The 15,109-nt window shown below is 45.0% G+C and overlaps 1 protein-coding gene across 1 annotated transcript in view; it reads left to right on the top strand.

Moving 5' to 3' along the window:
• Nucleotides 1–3,126, top strand: part of LOC129382878 (uncharacterized) — a 10,659-nt gene extending 7,533 nt beyond the window's left edge. The window contains exon 2 of the mRNA XM_055067110.2: nucleotides 2,806–3,126. Within this exon, the coding sequence (XP_054923085.2) occupies nucleotides 2,806–3,126 (321 nt within the window). The remainder of the gene's footprint in view (nucleotides 1–2,805) is intronic.
• Nucleotides 3,127–15,109: the final 11,983 nt, after the last annotated feature.

The following is a 15,109-nucleotide window of genomic DNA, read 5'->3' as shown; positions in this document are numbered from 1 at the left end:
AAATTAGGTGGTGTGAAGAAATTAAGAAAAACCGTGAGCCAGATGAATTACCAGCGAAGCTGTTCAGCACTCGACACAGGGGTGAGGCAGAATTTCGAACCAAGGTACCAACACATTTCCTCTCCTGATCGGTGGTCATCGCGACGATATATACGCACACTCATTTTCGTAGCACCTCTGTTATTAAACGCGCAAGCATGTCTATGCCTACCCAAAGAGAAATTTCTCTCTCGCGTAAGACAATGGATTACTCATGCCCTCTTAAGCAATGGCTCATATTCCCTAAGCAAGCAAAAAAATATCTACCTGAAAGTCTACAGATCCCGAAAATGGTGTCTATTGATAACTAATCTACTGAAAATGCATATTCAAGTGATGAAATGCATAAGCTCTTGCATACAATGAAGCGATTTAGCTATAAATTCGAGAGCTTAGTTTTTGCACAGGCAGATTTGTTGACTGACACGAAAAATCCACGAAACCCTCAACATGAACAGCTTCTCTGTAAAATTTGCATGTGCAAGTACGTAATCAGCTAGCACCAGACATGGGTAACTGGGCATCGCTGGGGGAGGCCTTCGTCTTGCAATGTACATAAATATTCACTGATAATGAGAGGATATTAAAAATGTCAAGCGCCGTATAACGACTTGCAGCAGAGCACAGACCGCCACCTTTGTAACGGCACGGAAAAACGAGACTGCTCGCTTCACAGCATAGCGGCAGGCATAGCCGCTGCTTGCAACTGTGTTCTGTGGTGTGCTCCCACTGCTGTTCGTTGCTATATGCTTAACAAGAGGTTCAGGGCAGAGTCGGCAAAAAGCTCGACATTTTCTGTCTTTTTTTGCAATAGACATAGAACACGGGCGAATAATATGAAGTCCGCATAAACATTGGCCAACGCTGCCGACGTTTTGAATCTCATTCCCTCGTGCCTGTTTGTGCACTTGTGATTATAGCAAATAGCACATAACCAACTAAAACTCGGAGCACATAGCAAACTTCATAGCATTGAGTTTCATATCAGTATAACTAGTGGTAAAATCTGGCGCTGCGATTGTTCAACCATCATGGGAATGATGGGATGTACAGGCTACGGATTGGCATTCTGTTGACTGGCGAACGAATCTAGAAGTATATTTTGGCAGTTTTGGTTTCGCACCAAGCGCAATTGCTATAAACTGCACTGGGACAGTGCAACGGCAAGCTCTCTGCCTTTGTTCTGTTGCTTGAAGTGGCGATAGCGCGCTGGGCCAGCGGCTTGGACGATGTTTGTGTCGCGGTGTGGTGTCGAAGCCCTGACGAGAAATCGATGGCGTCGTAAACGTTGAAAGAACGTGTTTTGACCGTTTGCACCTTGGTTTGTTATGTGTGTTAGGTTCGCGCTGTAGCGCTACGTGCTTTATGAAACTTCAGAATAGGAAAAAGAGGCACTACTGATACAAGACATAGACATTTGTTCTTCTAGTCGCTTGACAATCAAATTTTATTGAGGGCTTCATTATGCATTGCTCGTTTGTGTGCTCATTGAAATGCGTGTTTTAGTACTTTGAGAACACAAACTTGTGTTAGAAAAGGTTCCTGCTTCCTGGCTGTAGTCTGGTGTCGCAAAATGGGTGAAGTGCAAAGGCACGCCGTAAAGCTTCGGAAACCGTGCGTCAACATAAAATTAAAATGAAGTATACTCGTAGGAGGCCTCAAGTATCCCTGCTAGCAGTGCAGCAGATGGGCTTAAAAGTACTTGAAGACGTTCAGCAATGGTGACAGCCGACGTAGCCTTTCGAAAGAGCGAGAGAGTTCACAATTACGTGCCTGTCGTCTGAGAGAAAAATCTCGCGTTCGCAGCGAGCAGGCGTCGTAGCAGACGATACTTGTAGCATTCCTCTCAAGGGCGCAACACTTTCTTACAATACAAAATTTTTATTCCCATAAATACTTGATGAGTATTTTTATATAAGTACATGCACGGTTGTTATTGCTGTTGTAAAAACAAATAAACAATTATACTCTGGCACTAAATCGGGAACAGAATTGTACAAGAATACATCCCCTGGTGTGTCCTGGCGTAAACCATAGTAAAACGGGCTTCAATCTCAAAGTCATGCAAAGTTTATGTACCGTGTTGCGCATCATATATGACACTGCAGTGATAAAATTCAATTTGGCGAGATAATATTTGAGTATAGCTTGGTTTACTGCGTCTTAATCAAACGCAGCCGGTCTAAAGATCGAAGTCAATCCGAAGCCGAAGCCTGTACTTCCCATCATTCCCATGTAGGTTGAGGCACGCTCAGGAGAGCCCCCGTAGGCACAAGCGTTACATTTCCCTGTAAGGTATTTATTTAGAAACTCTATGCTTTGCACCAAATAGCAATCAATAAGGTTCTGAACTGCGTTTGTATCTCTGTTTCATTACCGATTACCTGTTGCATTTTATATTGATGCGGAGGGTAGGCATTTCACGTTCTTTAGCAGGATGCGTTGTTGGGCAAGTTGGTTCATTGTAATAGGAAACATTGGTTGCGCTTTCTAGACAATCACATGTAAGAAGACAGGACAGGCGCCTGTCCTGTCTTCTTACATGTGATTGTCTAGAAAGCGCAACCAATGTTTCCTATTTCACGTTCTTGCTGTGGACATTTCGTTCGAAAGGAAAGAAACGCATTTGAATTGCGGTTTTCTTCACTGCAGTCTGCGTCTTAACACGAATGCGTGTCTGCGTGTGTCAGGGCAGTGTATTAGGATTGCGGTGATGATCAACCGAAATTGAATCGCCTCATGCCCTGTCATGCTGACGCAACGCAGCGCATCACGCTGATGCTGGGCTCCAGCCTCATGTGGACCATGCTGGCGGTGCTGGGCCGGCGCAGGCACTCGGTGGAGCACACGGCCCGCCTTCTCTTCTTCGTAAGCCTGGGCGCTTTCGTGGGCGTGCTCAGCTGCACGTTGCGTATGACGCGCCCCCACGGATCCATCGCCGTCAACGCTTCTGTGGTCGTGCGCGGCTTCACCACCGCCTTCGCGTTCGCTGCCAGCTACGCTTGTGCATTCATTCTTCTGAGCACGGTTTTAAGAGGAAGCTTTAGCTCGCCGCCGAGCCCATGCTGCCTGTTCGGAATTTGGTGAACGTAATGCGTAGAAACGCTTTATTGCACAACATCATGACTGACTTGGGTGAAACGTTCTCCATTGATAGATAAAGTCAAATAATACTCATTGTAGCAAGTAACGTTTTCACTGAGGTCCCTTAATATTTGCAAGAATAGTCAGCCAATTTTAAGAAGTATGTAAGCATACAGATATCAAGTCCATAACTACACACTAAAAGAACAACAGAAATCGCAGTTTTCTGAATTGCATATATTAGCTTAAGCGGAGAAAGTTCCCACAAAAATTTACAGCTTACGTCAATTGGTTACAATGTGTACGACAGTTCTTCACATATTACCTATGTTTACCCACCTATTACTTGGTCCTCAATATTGTATTTCAAAGCGATGTATATTACAAAAGCTTTGTTCTCTTTAGATGCATTACAAGGGGCAGCCTACAGAACTGCGATATTTATTTTCATTGCTCAGTATGGAGTTGTGAAACTAAGTTTCGTTTTTCGGTGTTTTGTGGTTTTCAACAACCTTTATTCAACAACTTTACGGCCTAATGTTACGGCCTAAATAACAATTCTGCGTTCAACAGTCACGACATTCCAACTTTATTTTTCTTTTTATTACATGGAGCTTCATCGCTATACGTGCAGCGGTTGCCGAGAAAAACAATTTATCCGTTCCCATGTATTTAGATAAAAGCCTTTGAGCTAAAGCTCCCTCTTACAGCATGGAATTACCTTTGGGCCAACTTTCGTTGTGCCATAGAAATTTATACAAAGCGTTCATTCAGCACTAAGTTAACACACTTGGATGATAACTCTTGTACGTCCATTCAACCGTAAGCAATTTTAATATATAATTGCAAAAATCTCGTTATTGGCTTTGAAAAAAGACCACTTTTGTCGCTTTCCATTACGTTTTGTAAAATGTCTGGAACTTGAAGTAAAACTCATTAGCGAAGTTCGTTGCAAGATTAATAATTTTTTGCAATCTGTAAGGGTGGTGATGACGCACAAGATTAGCCAACAGGAGGTGGTCTTCTTAACTGAGAAAATGATTTTTCATGCCTACGCACAGCAGCAACAATCCTAGCGCTTGTAGGCGTCCTGAAATACACTGCTACCGGGATGTCGGCCCCATTGGAAGGATTCTAACCTCTAAAAATGTAACAGTTTCGCCATAAGGGGGGAAGCAATGAACGCGATGGCATACATGTTAGAATATTAAACGAAGTGTGAGACTCGTAGCGCTGGTGGAAATATCAATTTAAGTAAACGTAGGCTGACTAAGTAGTATGAATTTAAGTAAACGCGACTGACTAAGTAATATGAATTTAAGTAAACGTAGGCTCACTAAGCAATGTGAGTTTAAGTAAAGGTAGGCTGACTAAGTAGTATGAATTTAAGTAAACATAGGCTGACTAAGCAGTATGAATTTAAGTAAACGTAGGCTGACCAATTAGTTTGAATTTAGTAAGCCACATCTTTCTAGAGGGGTCGAGCGGCCGGCTACGGACTGCGCCAGCGTCCGTAGCTGCTACCTCACTGTAGTGGCTTGTTTCCAGATATGCTTTACCTATAGCCCATGCCTACCGCTTGCGGCACAACCATTCATTGCCTCATCGCGGCTTCGGCCTGTGCTTCTTTTTTTTTTCCAAAGGTGGCGGACAATACCGTTTGACCACTCTTGAAAAGTGTGATTCAGACAGTATGTAACGTTACTTGACCGAAAAAGAAGTCCTGGATAAACAGGACTTTTTGCATTTAAGTATTGACGAGATGTAGTGATGGCAACGGGGAACCCGCATTTTATCTGATGACTCCGTTTAGCAGCTCGTAACTCGTTCATGCCACCGTACTAAGATGTGTGGATAAAGACTGCTGCTTGTTTTGGTTGAAAATGAACCACTTATCCAGATGCATTTTAACACATAGGACAAAAACAGAAAGGGCCGAACAACCGCTAGCTCATTCCCTTAAATATCCTGTAACATGTATGTTACATTTATTATGCGCTGCACGACGAACCTTACAGCACACAGAATAGTTCCAACTCTTGAAACGCTTTACTGCAGTTTATCGCGAAGCATGCAGGCGTATAGGCTGCATACTTATAGTGGCGCGTCCCATTGCATCAGCTCACATGTGCTGTGGTGTATCACGTGTTCTATCTGCTTAGTAACTGCAACGTGACTGCCGTCATGCAGGGGTCAAAAATCAACCCCTTCTCAACCCAACACTCGTGAATTCAAAACGCACTGGGAACAGGTATTGTTGACCCGAAGATTCATTTGCCTCTTTTCCCGGGATTCTCGTTGGACACAGAATTTCGACCGGCAAAGCTGTGGCAATGAGTGTACCTGTGTGCTACGCAAATAAGAAATGAATTAGGGTACAGGGTAATCACTTCTCAGTTTTGTGGTTTTTAAGAAACTAGCGTGTTGCAGATAACATAATTCTACTCTTTCAGCTGGATTATTCAGAGGCGCTGACATTACTGGCACGAGAAATCTAAACACATATTCTACTGATTACTAAAAGTTTGTCTTATAACTTCTAATTAACTAACTTACGGCACATATTGCAATTTGCGAATTGTAGCTGGTAAGTTTGCGAGGCGTATCAACTTGGAATTAAATTCCACAACGACACCAGCTGGGACAAATGCGCCATCAAAGTCTCTGTAAATAGACTGTTGTTTCATTTACTTTTTTTAACAAAACGCTCTCTTATGCTTTGAAGTACAAAATTAACTGGAAATCCGATGTATTTGGTCTCCCACTTTGGGAAATAATGTCGCAAAACTGGTGTCATCCTAGATATTCACTTCAAGTGGATGGATCTTGCATGCTCACCGGCTACAATTCGTAAATAGCGACATGTGTCGTCGTGAAGTAATTACTTGAGAAGTAAATTAGTAAATTCTTGTTAATTACTAGAGTACGTATTTTGATTTCTCGCTCCAGCAATGTCCGCCTCTTCGAATAATCCTGCTCGACAACAAGTATTCAGCTTTCTGCGACGGGCGGTTTTTAAAAATTTCGTAAAACTTGAATATGACTACCCCGCATAAATACTGTGCATATCATGGGCTCACAGGGGCCACTAGAGAACGGTGTCTTTGTTATCAAGCTAAGTGTCTATCTCATTGAAAAGAGAAAGCTTATGATGATCAGCAGCTTATTTTACTTTCATAAATTTCTTACATTTGAGTTACCCCATACTTGGGCCATTGTGGTACGTGCCACTGTGTATGTTTCCACTTCATGTCCGATTCCCTACTATTGGTACGCATGCCACTGAACTCAAGGTGCATGAAATGCCTAACTGTATTAAGATACCAATGTTAATCCTTTCCCCGCCATTTCTCTTTCCGCGACGAGCATCACCCATTGCCTTCTTTCTCGTGGCCTCGCTGCGTCGAAGTCTCACATTGTGCGTACCGTTGATTTGGCGTTTGCTTTCCGCCACAGATTGGGAGCGGTGCGGTGCCTAAACAGAAGCTTGCACCGTATTAGTTAGGCGTTGTGGCCTTTGCAGTGCATAAATGTAAACATTGCATGAGATCACACTGCATGAAATTACAAGTTGCATGCGATAAAAGAAATCCGCGTGTCGCATTTATTTCGCATATCATTTATTTACCGCATCACTAAGGCTCAATCTTCACATACGCATTTCGACATGTGCATTGTAGCTCAATATTTTTTTAAGAGGAACAATCTTATTTGTCGTTGAAAAGACAGCCTTCCAAGCATCTGTTCGCCATATGTAAAGCAGCTGTTTTGACTTAAACCCAAATGCTGCGTTCATTCTCGCAGGTTCATGTCCTTGATACATCTCCGCATCGTAGACTCTGCGGCGCTGACAAGCATGGCACCCGTTCTGGCAGGCCTACCCACCATGGCGGGGTCAAGGACACAGAGACCTGTATGGTTCGTCTTCTCGCTGGTGAGTAACGCACGCTTGCGATGGTCGGCGTTAACTCTGGTTTTCCTACTGAAGCGTATGCAAAACGTGTAAATCTTAGGGCCTTCATTAAATTGTTGCCTGACACACACAAGCTATGACTACTTACATAATGTGTGTACACTTAAAGGTCGAGTGTATGGACAATCTAATAGTCCGCACATGGAGTGACTACGTGCTCTTGTTTACCTTTGTGACAGCCATCGTTCCTCTCGTCAATCTTGTTTGTTGTGTAGCAGTGTTATTGGGCAACCGCTGAACCGATTTCAATGGAACTTATTACATTGAAAAGGAAAGTAGTAAGCGGTCAGAGTATACATTCTATATTGATCATTTATTATTTCCACATTCTGAGTGGAAGATGAGCAGAAACAAATTTTAATTGCCATGCTTACCAACACGACAAGCCTGTACGAAAACAGCCGTCCCAACTTCGTGAAATCCTCTATGAAAGCGTTTAAAGGTACGAATTCAATATGTTCAGATTCCGTAACGTCATGGCTTTCTACATTACTTTTGAAAAAGTGACATTCACGAATTATTTTATAAAACTCACTGGTGGCAAAATTTGTCAATATTGTCCACTGTACACGTCACAGTAGACGTGGTTTAAAAAACTGAGACTTTAGGTTTTTACGTGCAGACACAAGTCTTTAAAGTTCACTTCCTGTCTTTTTTTTATTCTTGTCATATTTTGTGAATGCCCTGAAGGCCTATAGAAGAGTTCGCTCCTAAGAGTCGCAATTTCCCGCTTGAATTATTTTAAGTTCACCAAATTTGATCCAAATTGATTCCAGGATGAGCACATCAGAGCGATTCTGCATTGTACATGTATATCAAGCGCCGATAGGAAGCCTTCCTAACCGTTTAGGTTACCCTACAGAAGATGGCCGATCTCACGACTACATCTCCATTCAAGCTGACCGCTGTGTGCAGACATCAAGGATCGAATGAGGAAAAAAATGCACAAACGCTACTAGAGTTGCCTAAGTATGCGTAAGCGTACCCCCAAGTGTTGCCGTCATGTTACCTTCTACATGTTGGAGCACAGGCCGCCGTATAACAACCTGCTGAGCCAACAAACTGGTGACCCTTATGATAGCCCTTCATGGCGCCATAAATTTTCGTACTCCATTAGAATTGACAGGTGTTGTCCGCTCAAAAGATGTCACCCACACAAAAGAGTATTCGTGCGCTTTCCTTTACCGCAATTAGCTACAAGAGGGCTCATGCTAGGATTATTCGCTCCGTTCACAAGGTGTGTTTTCTTCGCAGTATCACGCTTGTTCGAGCAGTCCACATGATTTTCGTATTAATTGGTGTACATGATTTTATTTGCCAGCTATTTTTGCTATGTCCTTGTATTAACATCACACTCCGTATCATAGACACGTAGCCATCCGTCGTACGCATACCTTTGTCCACACCGTAAGCTCCAGGATCAGCAAAGCCAGGAGCCCAAACGCTGCGCCACTTCAACTTAGTGCTTAGTTGAAACTATGAGTAAGATAATAAAAACGCTGAGGCTCACAGCAAGCAATACAACAACGCATTGCCCAACAGGAAAAATATTTGATAATTAGCAATGTTTAGGCGTTTCCGCGTTTATTCGTCTCGAATGGATAAGTGCAGCTTCGAAGGCGTATCGAAAAATAATGATTCATAGCCATATGACCGAGGAAAGTCCAAAGTAGAAAAAACTGATGAAAATGCTGGAAACACATCAATTAAAAAACTTGATGTTTGTCAGGGACGGACACCGCACTGCTACCCCATAAAGTATCATGAATAGTGTGAAAAATCCGGCTATTGCGCAAATACAGCAACAGCTAGAGAACATCAGAGATTAAGCAGAACTTTGGCGCACACCCTTAATGTTACTGGCTTCAGCAGCAGCGCACGACTAATACACTTGTCCCCCATTCGTTTTCGGCGCGAAGTCGTCGACGGGGTACACAAGCCGGTTGGTCGTTCTGTGCACAAGCGAACACAGCCAAGATGTCAAAGTCCCGAGAAAGACAGAAAAAAAAATATTTATCTACTGGCAATCACACAAACATTAAAAGAAACACAAAAAAACACAAGAACACTAACACACATGCACCTAATCTAGATCAATGATGAATACAAAAGAAATAGAACGAACAGCTAACATTAAATATAGAAATTAACACTCCACAAAACACACTTAGCTGTGGTCCACTAAACAGAGTTCAAAAGCATGGCTGGGCAGCAGCAGCATGTCTATCAAGCGTGTAGTCGACGGCACAGCTTCGCCGAAGAACGCTGGCAAGCCGATTTCGTTTTACGGTGGATGCGATTGCTGGGCTGGGTTTCCCGGGAGTCTAGGTCTGACGTCTTCCCTAAAGCAGGTTGAGCTAACTTGAGGGGAACTACGGTGAGCTTGGATGCAGACGTTGGTTACTCGACGGCACTAGCTCCTTGACGCTATTCAACATATTGTAGGCTCAGCTTCTAGACTGCTTACCTCAGTCTAAAACTTGCGGTTAAATAACTTCTCCTTTCCCTAGTTCCCTGTGTTGGGGAACCGCAGATATTGGTGACGATCCAATAAAGTTCACCCAGTTGGATCCCGGGTCCTCCCAAGGTGTCGGCCGCGCCCCTTTTAATTAGGGGCAGGGGAACGGGTGATTCCCCGGGGCCTTTAGAGGTCCCGCACTCGTATTGCACCACATACGCACACCCTTCAGTCCGTGGCAGGCCTCTATTGTTCGTTCACAAACACAGGAGGAACGACGGCATCCGGCCATACGGCGCTGTCGGCCCACATACACTGTCAGCACCGCGTGGACACAGGATTGCACAGACACACCACATATTTCGGGGTATTTGCACCCCCGCCGTGTTAGTAAGCTTCTCAATGAGGGGCAGAGAATACACAGGGGTTCCTACAAAAAACCTGTCGGTCGCTAAGACGGTCGCTAAGACGACAAAAAGATAATAATCTCTAAACCTGCTTTCGACTTCTTTCGGCCCCAGTGGCCCGAGTGGCCGGCAATACCCTTCTTGATCGCCGCTCCCCATTTCCACGACCTTTTGGCACCCGTTGGTCGGTGCTTCTCCAAATAGAATAATGCCGCACTAAAACTACTCAATGCACTTTGATATGACAAATGAGAGCGCGCTAAAAAGATGAAAGCGCGCTCAATCCCCGGCTATCAATTGTGGCCTCTGGCCGATCAGCTGCAACAGCAGGTTCCACCGCTTAACCGCGTCACATCAAGCGGCCCATACAAACATAAATATGTTCGTAAGACTGCTGCCCGCCTATCGCAGGAATTCCTACTTACGTCGGCAACTGCGACGGCTCCTTAGTTTTGCCAATCGACTTACTGTTACTATTGGGGTACAGCATTGAAGTTCACACCCGTGCTACCATCACATACACGGTTCTTGTCGACTACAGCGCAAATTCCTTGCTGCGGTGCGCATCGCAAGCTTTTTGATCGAACTAACCGCTTTTGCGTTAATTTGCGAATACGCTTCTTTCGTAAGATTTTTCTAGCACCAAAACTTGCTGGCAAGATCGTTTGGTCAACTCGGCCCCTTATTATGCCATATTGTTTTCTTATGATCTCAAATAGGATATAAGTACTTTTAACGACAAAAAATCGAAGTAACTGATAATCAGGCTGCGCTATAGAAGTCACATCATCAGGTATAAAGTGCTTCAAAAAGCGTGGCCACCGTTTCGATAGGGGGACCTATATCTACTTCGTGAAGGATTATTATAAGAATGGCAGTGAGACATAGACACGGACAAGTAATAGGGGATTATCAGTTCTATTATCTGTTCTTTCTAATAGCGGGGACTCTTTTATGCATGACAATCTTTAGCTCGGGTTACGTGTACATTGTTTATGCTTGTCTTTTGCCGTACTTTCTGTCGTCCTCCTACCGCACTTATAGCACAGCAAAGTACCACGAACGGGTGACTAAGCTTGGCCACTCTTAACCACTGCAGACGTGCCTGGTAACGGCCATGGGGCTACTGTTGTACCAGGACGAAGGGATGGGTTCGCAGAGACTGCTGAGCTTTGGGTGGGCCTTCCTGTCTGCCTGCCTGGTCGCTGGCCAAGAGTTTTTCGCGCACACCACGAAGGATATCCCCCAGGGGGTGCTGCTGCTCCACTCGTCCTTCACATCGCTCCTCTTCTCAATCCTGCTCGCCGGCAACGTGCTCGAAAGCCCCAAGGCGCTGCTGACCAAGGTAACCGGGCCCTTGCGTCGACTACCACTCGTATCGCTTTCGTTTGCTTGGAAGCTCAACCCACCCGCGCTCTGGCTGAGCATACATGGCGTTCTGGCGTGGAAGACGAGGTGGCGTGTGCAAGTGTGGCATTCACGACGTCCGCATCCCAACGATTGCGTAATGCAAGAACGCTCATGCACCTTCCTATGGATTGCAGGTTAGAGGCTAACTGCAACAAACCTGTACTTCGACTTAATGACTAGCAGACATTATTTAAGCAACCTTGACAAGGTTGCAGGGCTGGTAATTCTGCAGTTTTCCCATCGCCCGCCTTTATGTATGAATTAAATAGATGATCGTGCCCCTGTTGCTTAGTGCATATGACGGAATATCTCACCACGACTTCTGAGCGGAAGAAGATATACGCAAACGAAGCTTAAACCTTCCGTCAGTGTTGTTTTTGCGTCATCAAACACATTAACAGAGTTCGTGTGTTGTGAGCGAGGCATAAAGCGGTTAGATGTGCCGTCACAAAACAGTGAACCGATCCCCGAGACTTATATATATCTACCCACCACTGGGAACTCGTCCAGCCTTTGGACTGCACAGAAATAAGTCCAATTCTAATCCTTTCCCATACTCTACCAATCACGATCCGCTGTTTGCGGTGTTAAAATACTGCTCGGCCCCACTAAACGCAGGGGTAATGAATACGGCTGCGATGCACGGATAACTGAATGCAGCTAGCGTAAAATGTAAAGCACTTTCAAGCTGTTATAATCATGAGGCGATGCGAGCAAGTGGGGAAAGAAAACAATGGTGCCAGCGCTAAACTTCACGGAATGTATTCCTAAAATCAAAGACCTTATCGGGGATGGAATAAAAGGAAAGGTCGGCGGTATTTGAGGCCCATGGTAAAACCACAAATGTGGCACTGCAGGTAATATAAAAAGGCCTCTTTTGAACTCAGAGAAGTACAGAGCGAAATTGAGTTCGGGAAAATAGAAAGAATACACATGAAAAGAATGCGGTGGCTGAGGTGCGCCTTCATTCGTACCACAAAATCGTGCATGCAAATGGTGGAAGAGGTGAAGAATGTTGGCAAACAAGCACAGGGTAATGGAAACCTGAGAAAATCACGCAGTCAGCAAAACGAAAGTCAGATAAACAGAGACGGTAACGAGGGTACAACGGATGGGAAGAAACTACATGCAAATTTACAAATAAAACAAGTTTCGCCCGTTACACCTGCGCCGACTGCTCCCCCAGCACGCAAATTCAAATTTCGATTATCGCCTCTTCTCTCATCGGTCCGACCACGCGCTCGCTTGCATTGCAGCGCTTGTTATACCGGTGGTTGCGTTGCCGCGATGCCAAGAATGGCCTCGCCATCCCGCAATTCGTACACGGTGTTTTTCTGAAGTGCCACAACAGCCTCTCAAACACGAGCCACTGAGTCAAACTCGTCAAGCTGAACTACGTGTTTCAGGGGAAACTCAGAGACGATTGAGGCAGACGCTGCGAGCCATACAACAGTAAAACCAAGCTCTTTTCTGTTCGTATGCCTGCTTTTTATCCATGTGGTGCGTTAAATTGAGTGGTAAACAGCGATAAACCTTTGCAAGGCTTCTACTTGCGGGCGCACTCGCGCTATGCTGGACGCTGTCAGGAAGAAGCCTGCTGCCGGTCTTGCTGATGAGAAACATTGTCATGATTGAGTGCATAATATGGACATTTTGAAACGCTGTATGCAATAGCGTGTTCTGGCAGCGATTAAAAGGGCAAATCTCAAGGTCGTTCTCTAGGAATTCCACCCGCAGTCAGCAAGCCTGTGAGGCAGGCGCGCGTCGAACCGACAGCAGTACTACTTTACGCAATTTGCAATTGTGCACTGGTTGTCATTAAACACTTTAATTAACCTTTTTTATAAGCCATTGCGAGATTTCGCTCTAGCAATTGCCGGTAACTGTCGCCAAAAGAAGGATAATTTCTCTTTCTTTTACATACGGCCTTCGTCTATGTGATGTTAAATGTTTTTGAGAAATGCGCAAGACCCCGAGTACAAGCTGCGTAACGTTTGCTCTTTCGAAAACGCGCAATGACGTCATAATCGTAAACAGAAATGTCTGTGATGCACATTCTTTCTTAAAGTACTTTTTGCACGGTGAAACGAGCGATCACTAGTCTACCAAGCCATTGAAATCGGTTGCACAAAACATGGCGCGTATGTATTAAGGAAAACTAGTAGAAAAAAGCATATAATTTCTATACCAACGCGCCTACCGAAAACTAAACGGCACTCAGCACCACAGAATTTCGTTAGCATGCTTTACATCCTAAAGAAATAAGCAGTACTTGCTTTTATTTTGCACGTTTCTAAGCGCAGTGGCTTTGCGCCTTTGAATTTCTATGGGAAAGACAAACAGTATACGTTTTTCATTCACGCATGTCTAAGCACGGTGGCTTCTGTTGTATTGAACTGGCGCATCCCTAAAGCTCTATGTTTAAAAATGTCTTGCGGATTATGTGTGAAACATATTTGGCATTTCAAAAGGCGTTTTATGTCAACATATTGTTCAACGCTCTAAATGACAGGTACAGCAGACGCTCATTTTATTGATATTCCGCGCCCTACCCCCTTCACCCCCCAAAATAAAGAACAGGTATTCTGCTTGGGACAGCTTCTAGAGAATGGCATTGCCGTGCGCATATTGCCGTTTCCAAACCAGTTGAAATGCTGCCGTTACGAAAATGTATTGCTCCGCGCGTTTCGTAAATAGAGAGGTTTAGCTTGTCCGGTACTCCGGTAAAACGCAGGCAGACCCCCCGGGGCGTTGCGGCGGAGGCGTAAACTTGAGCGGTCTGCATGGTGCAGCCACCTGGTGGCGCAGTGCTCAAACAGACACAAACAGCTAATATTGCCGTAACCAAGTGTATTTTCTTTGTTGCGGGTGTAAATCTTTAGCAGCAACACGATTGCGCCTGCATTTTACTGGAATACCGGACAAGCTAAACCTCTCGATGCTTCACTGCACGCCACCGGCACTTCCTCGCGCGAGCGTCCTTGTAAAGCTGCCCCGACCGGCTGTAAACACAAATAAAAAGACTACGGAAAGCTAATTGATCTATCACAGCGGATTAGCAGCCGTATTCCACATTTAGCACAAAACATTTATCCATTCAATACTGAGCCTATATAAAGAACAGTTTGACACAACTGCGGTCAAAAACCTAAAACTATTTCTAAGTACCGACACGGCAATTGGAACATGTCTGTCTAATTTCCACAGTGCTGTATCTGATGTCTGAAACAGAGCATAGAGAGAGAGCAGGGGCGCTGTCGTCAAACATACAGCACGAGGGCCACCAGCAACGAACGACAGAACATGTACACGCGCTGCCGTTCCACAACAACGCGAGTACCACTAGCAACTTGAGAGAAAGCAGGCACTCTGCAGTTCAGCATAGAGTGCGGTGGCCACGAGCAATAACCACGGGCATCGAGAAACAGCACGCATGCCGCCGTTCAACAACAGCGTGAGCGGCACGGGCAACTAGAGAGAGAGTAGGCGCATTGCTGTTCAACACAGAGCGAGGGCCACGAGCAATGAGCTCGAGCAACGAGACACCGCAGGTGCGTTGGTGTTCAACAGCGCGAGCGCCACGAGCAACTCAAGAGAGAGCAATGAGGGCGAACAACTAGAGACAGAGAAGGGGCCCTGCCGTTTAACATATAGCGCGAGCACCGCAAGCAACTTCAGAGAAAGCAGGCGCGCTGCGGTTCAACATACAGCACAAGGGCCACTAGCAGCAATCCGAAG

The sequence above is a fragment of the Dermacentor andersoni genome, chromosome 3 (genome assembly GCF_023375885.2).
Source record: "Dermacentor andersoni chromosome 3, qqDerAnde1_hic_scaffold, whole genome shotgun sequence".
In the NCBI taxonomy this organism is placed as follows: Eukaryota; Metazoa; Arthropoda; class Arachnida; order Ixodida; family Ixodidae; genus Dermacentor; species Dermacentor andersoni.
This window is presented reverse-complemented; position numbering and strand designations above follow the sequence as displayed.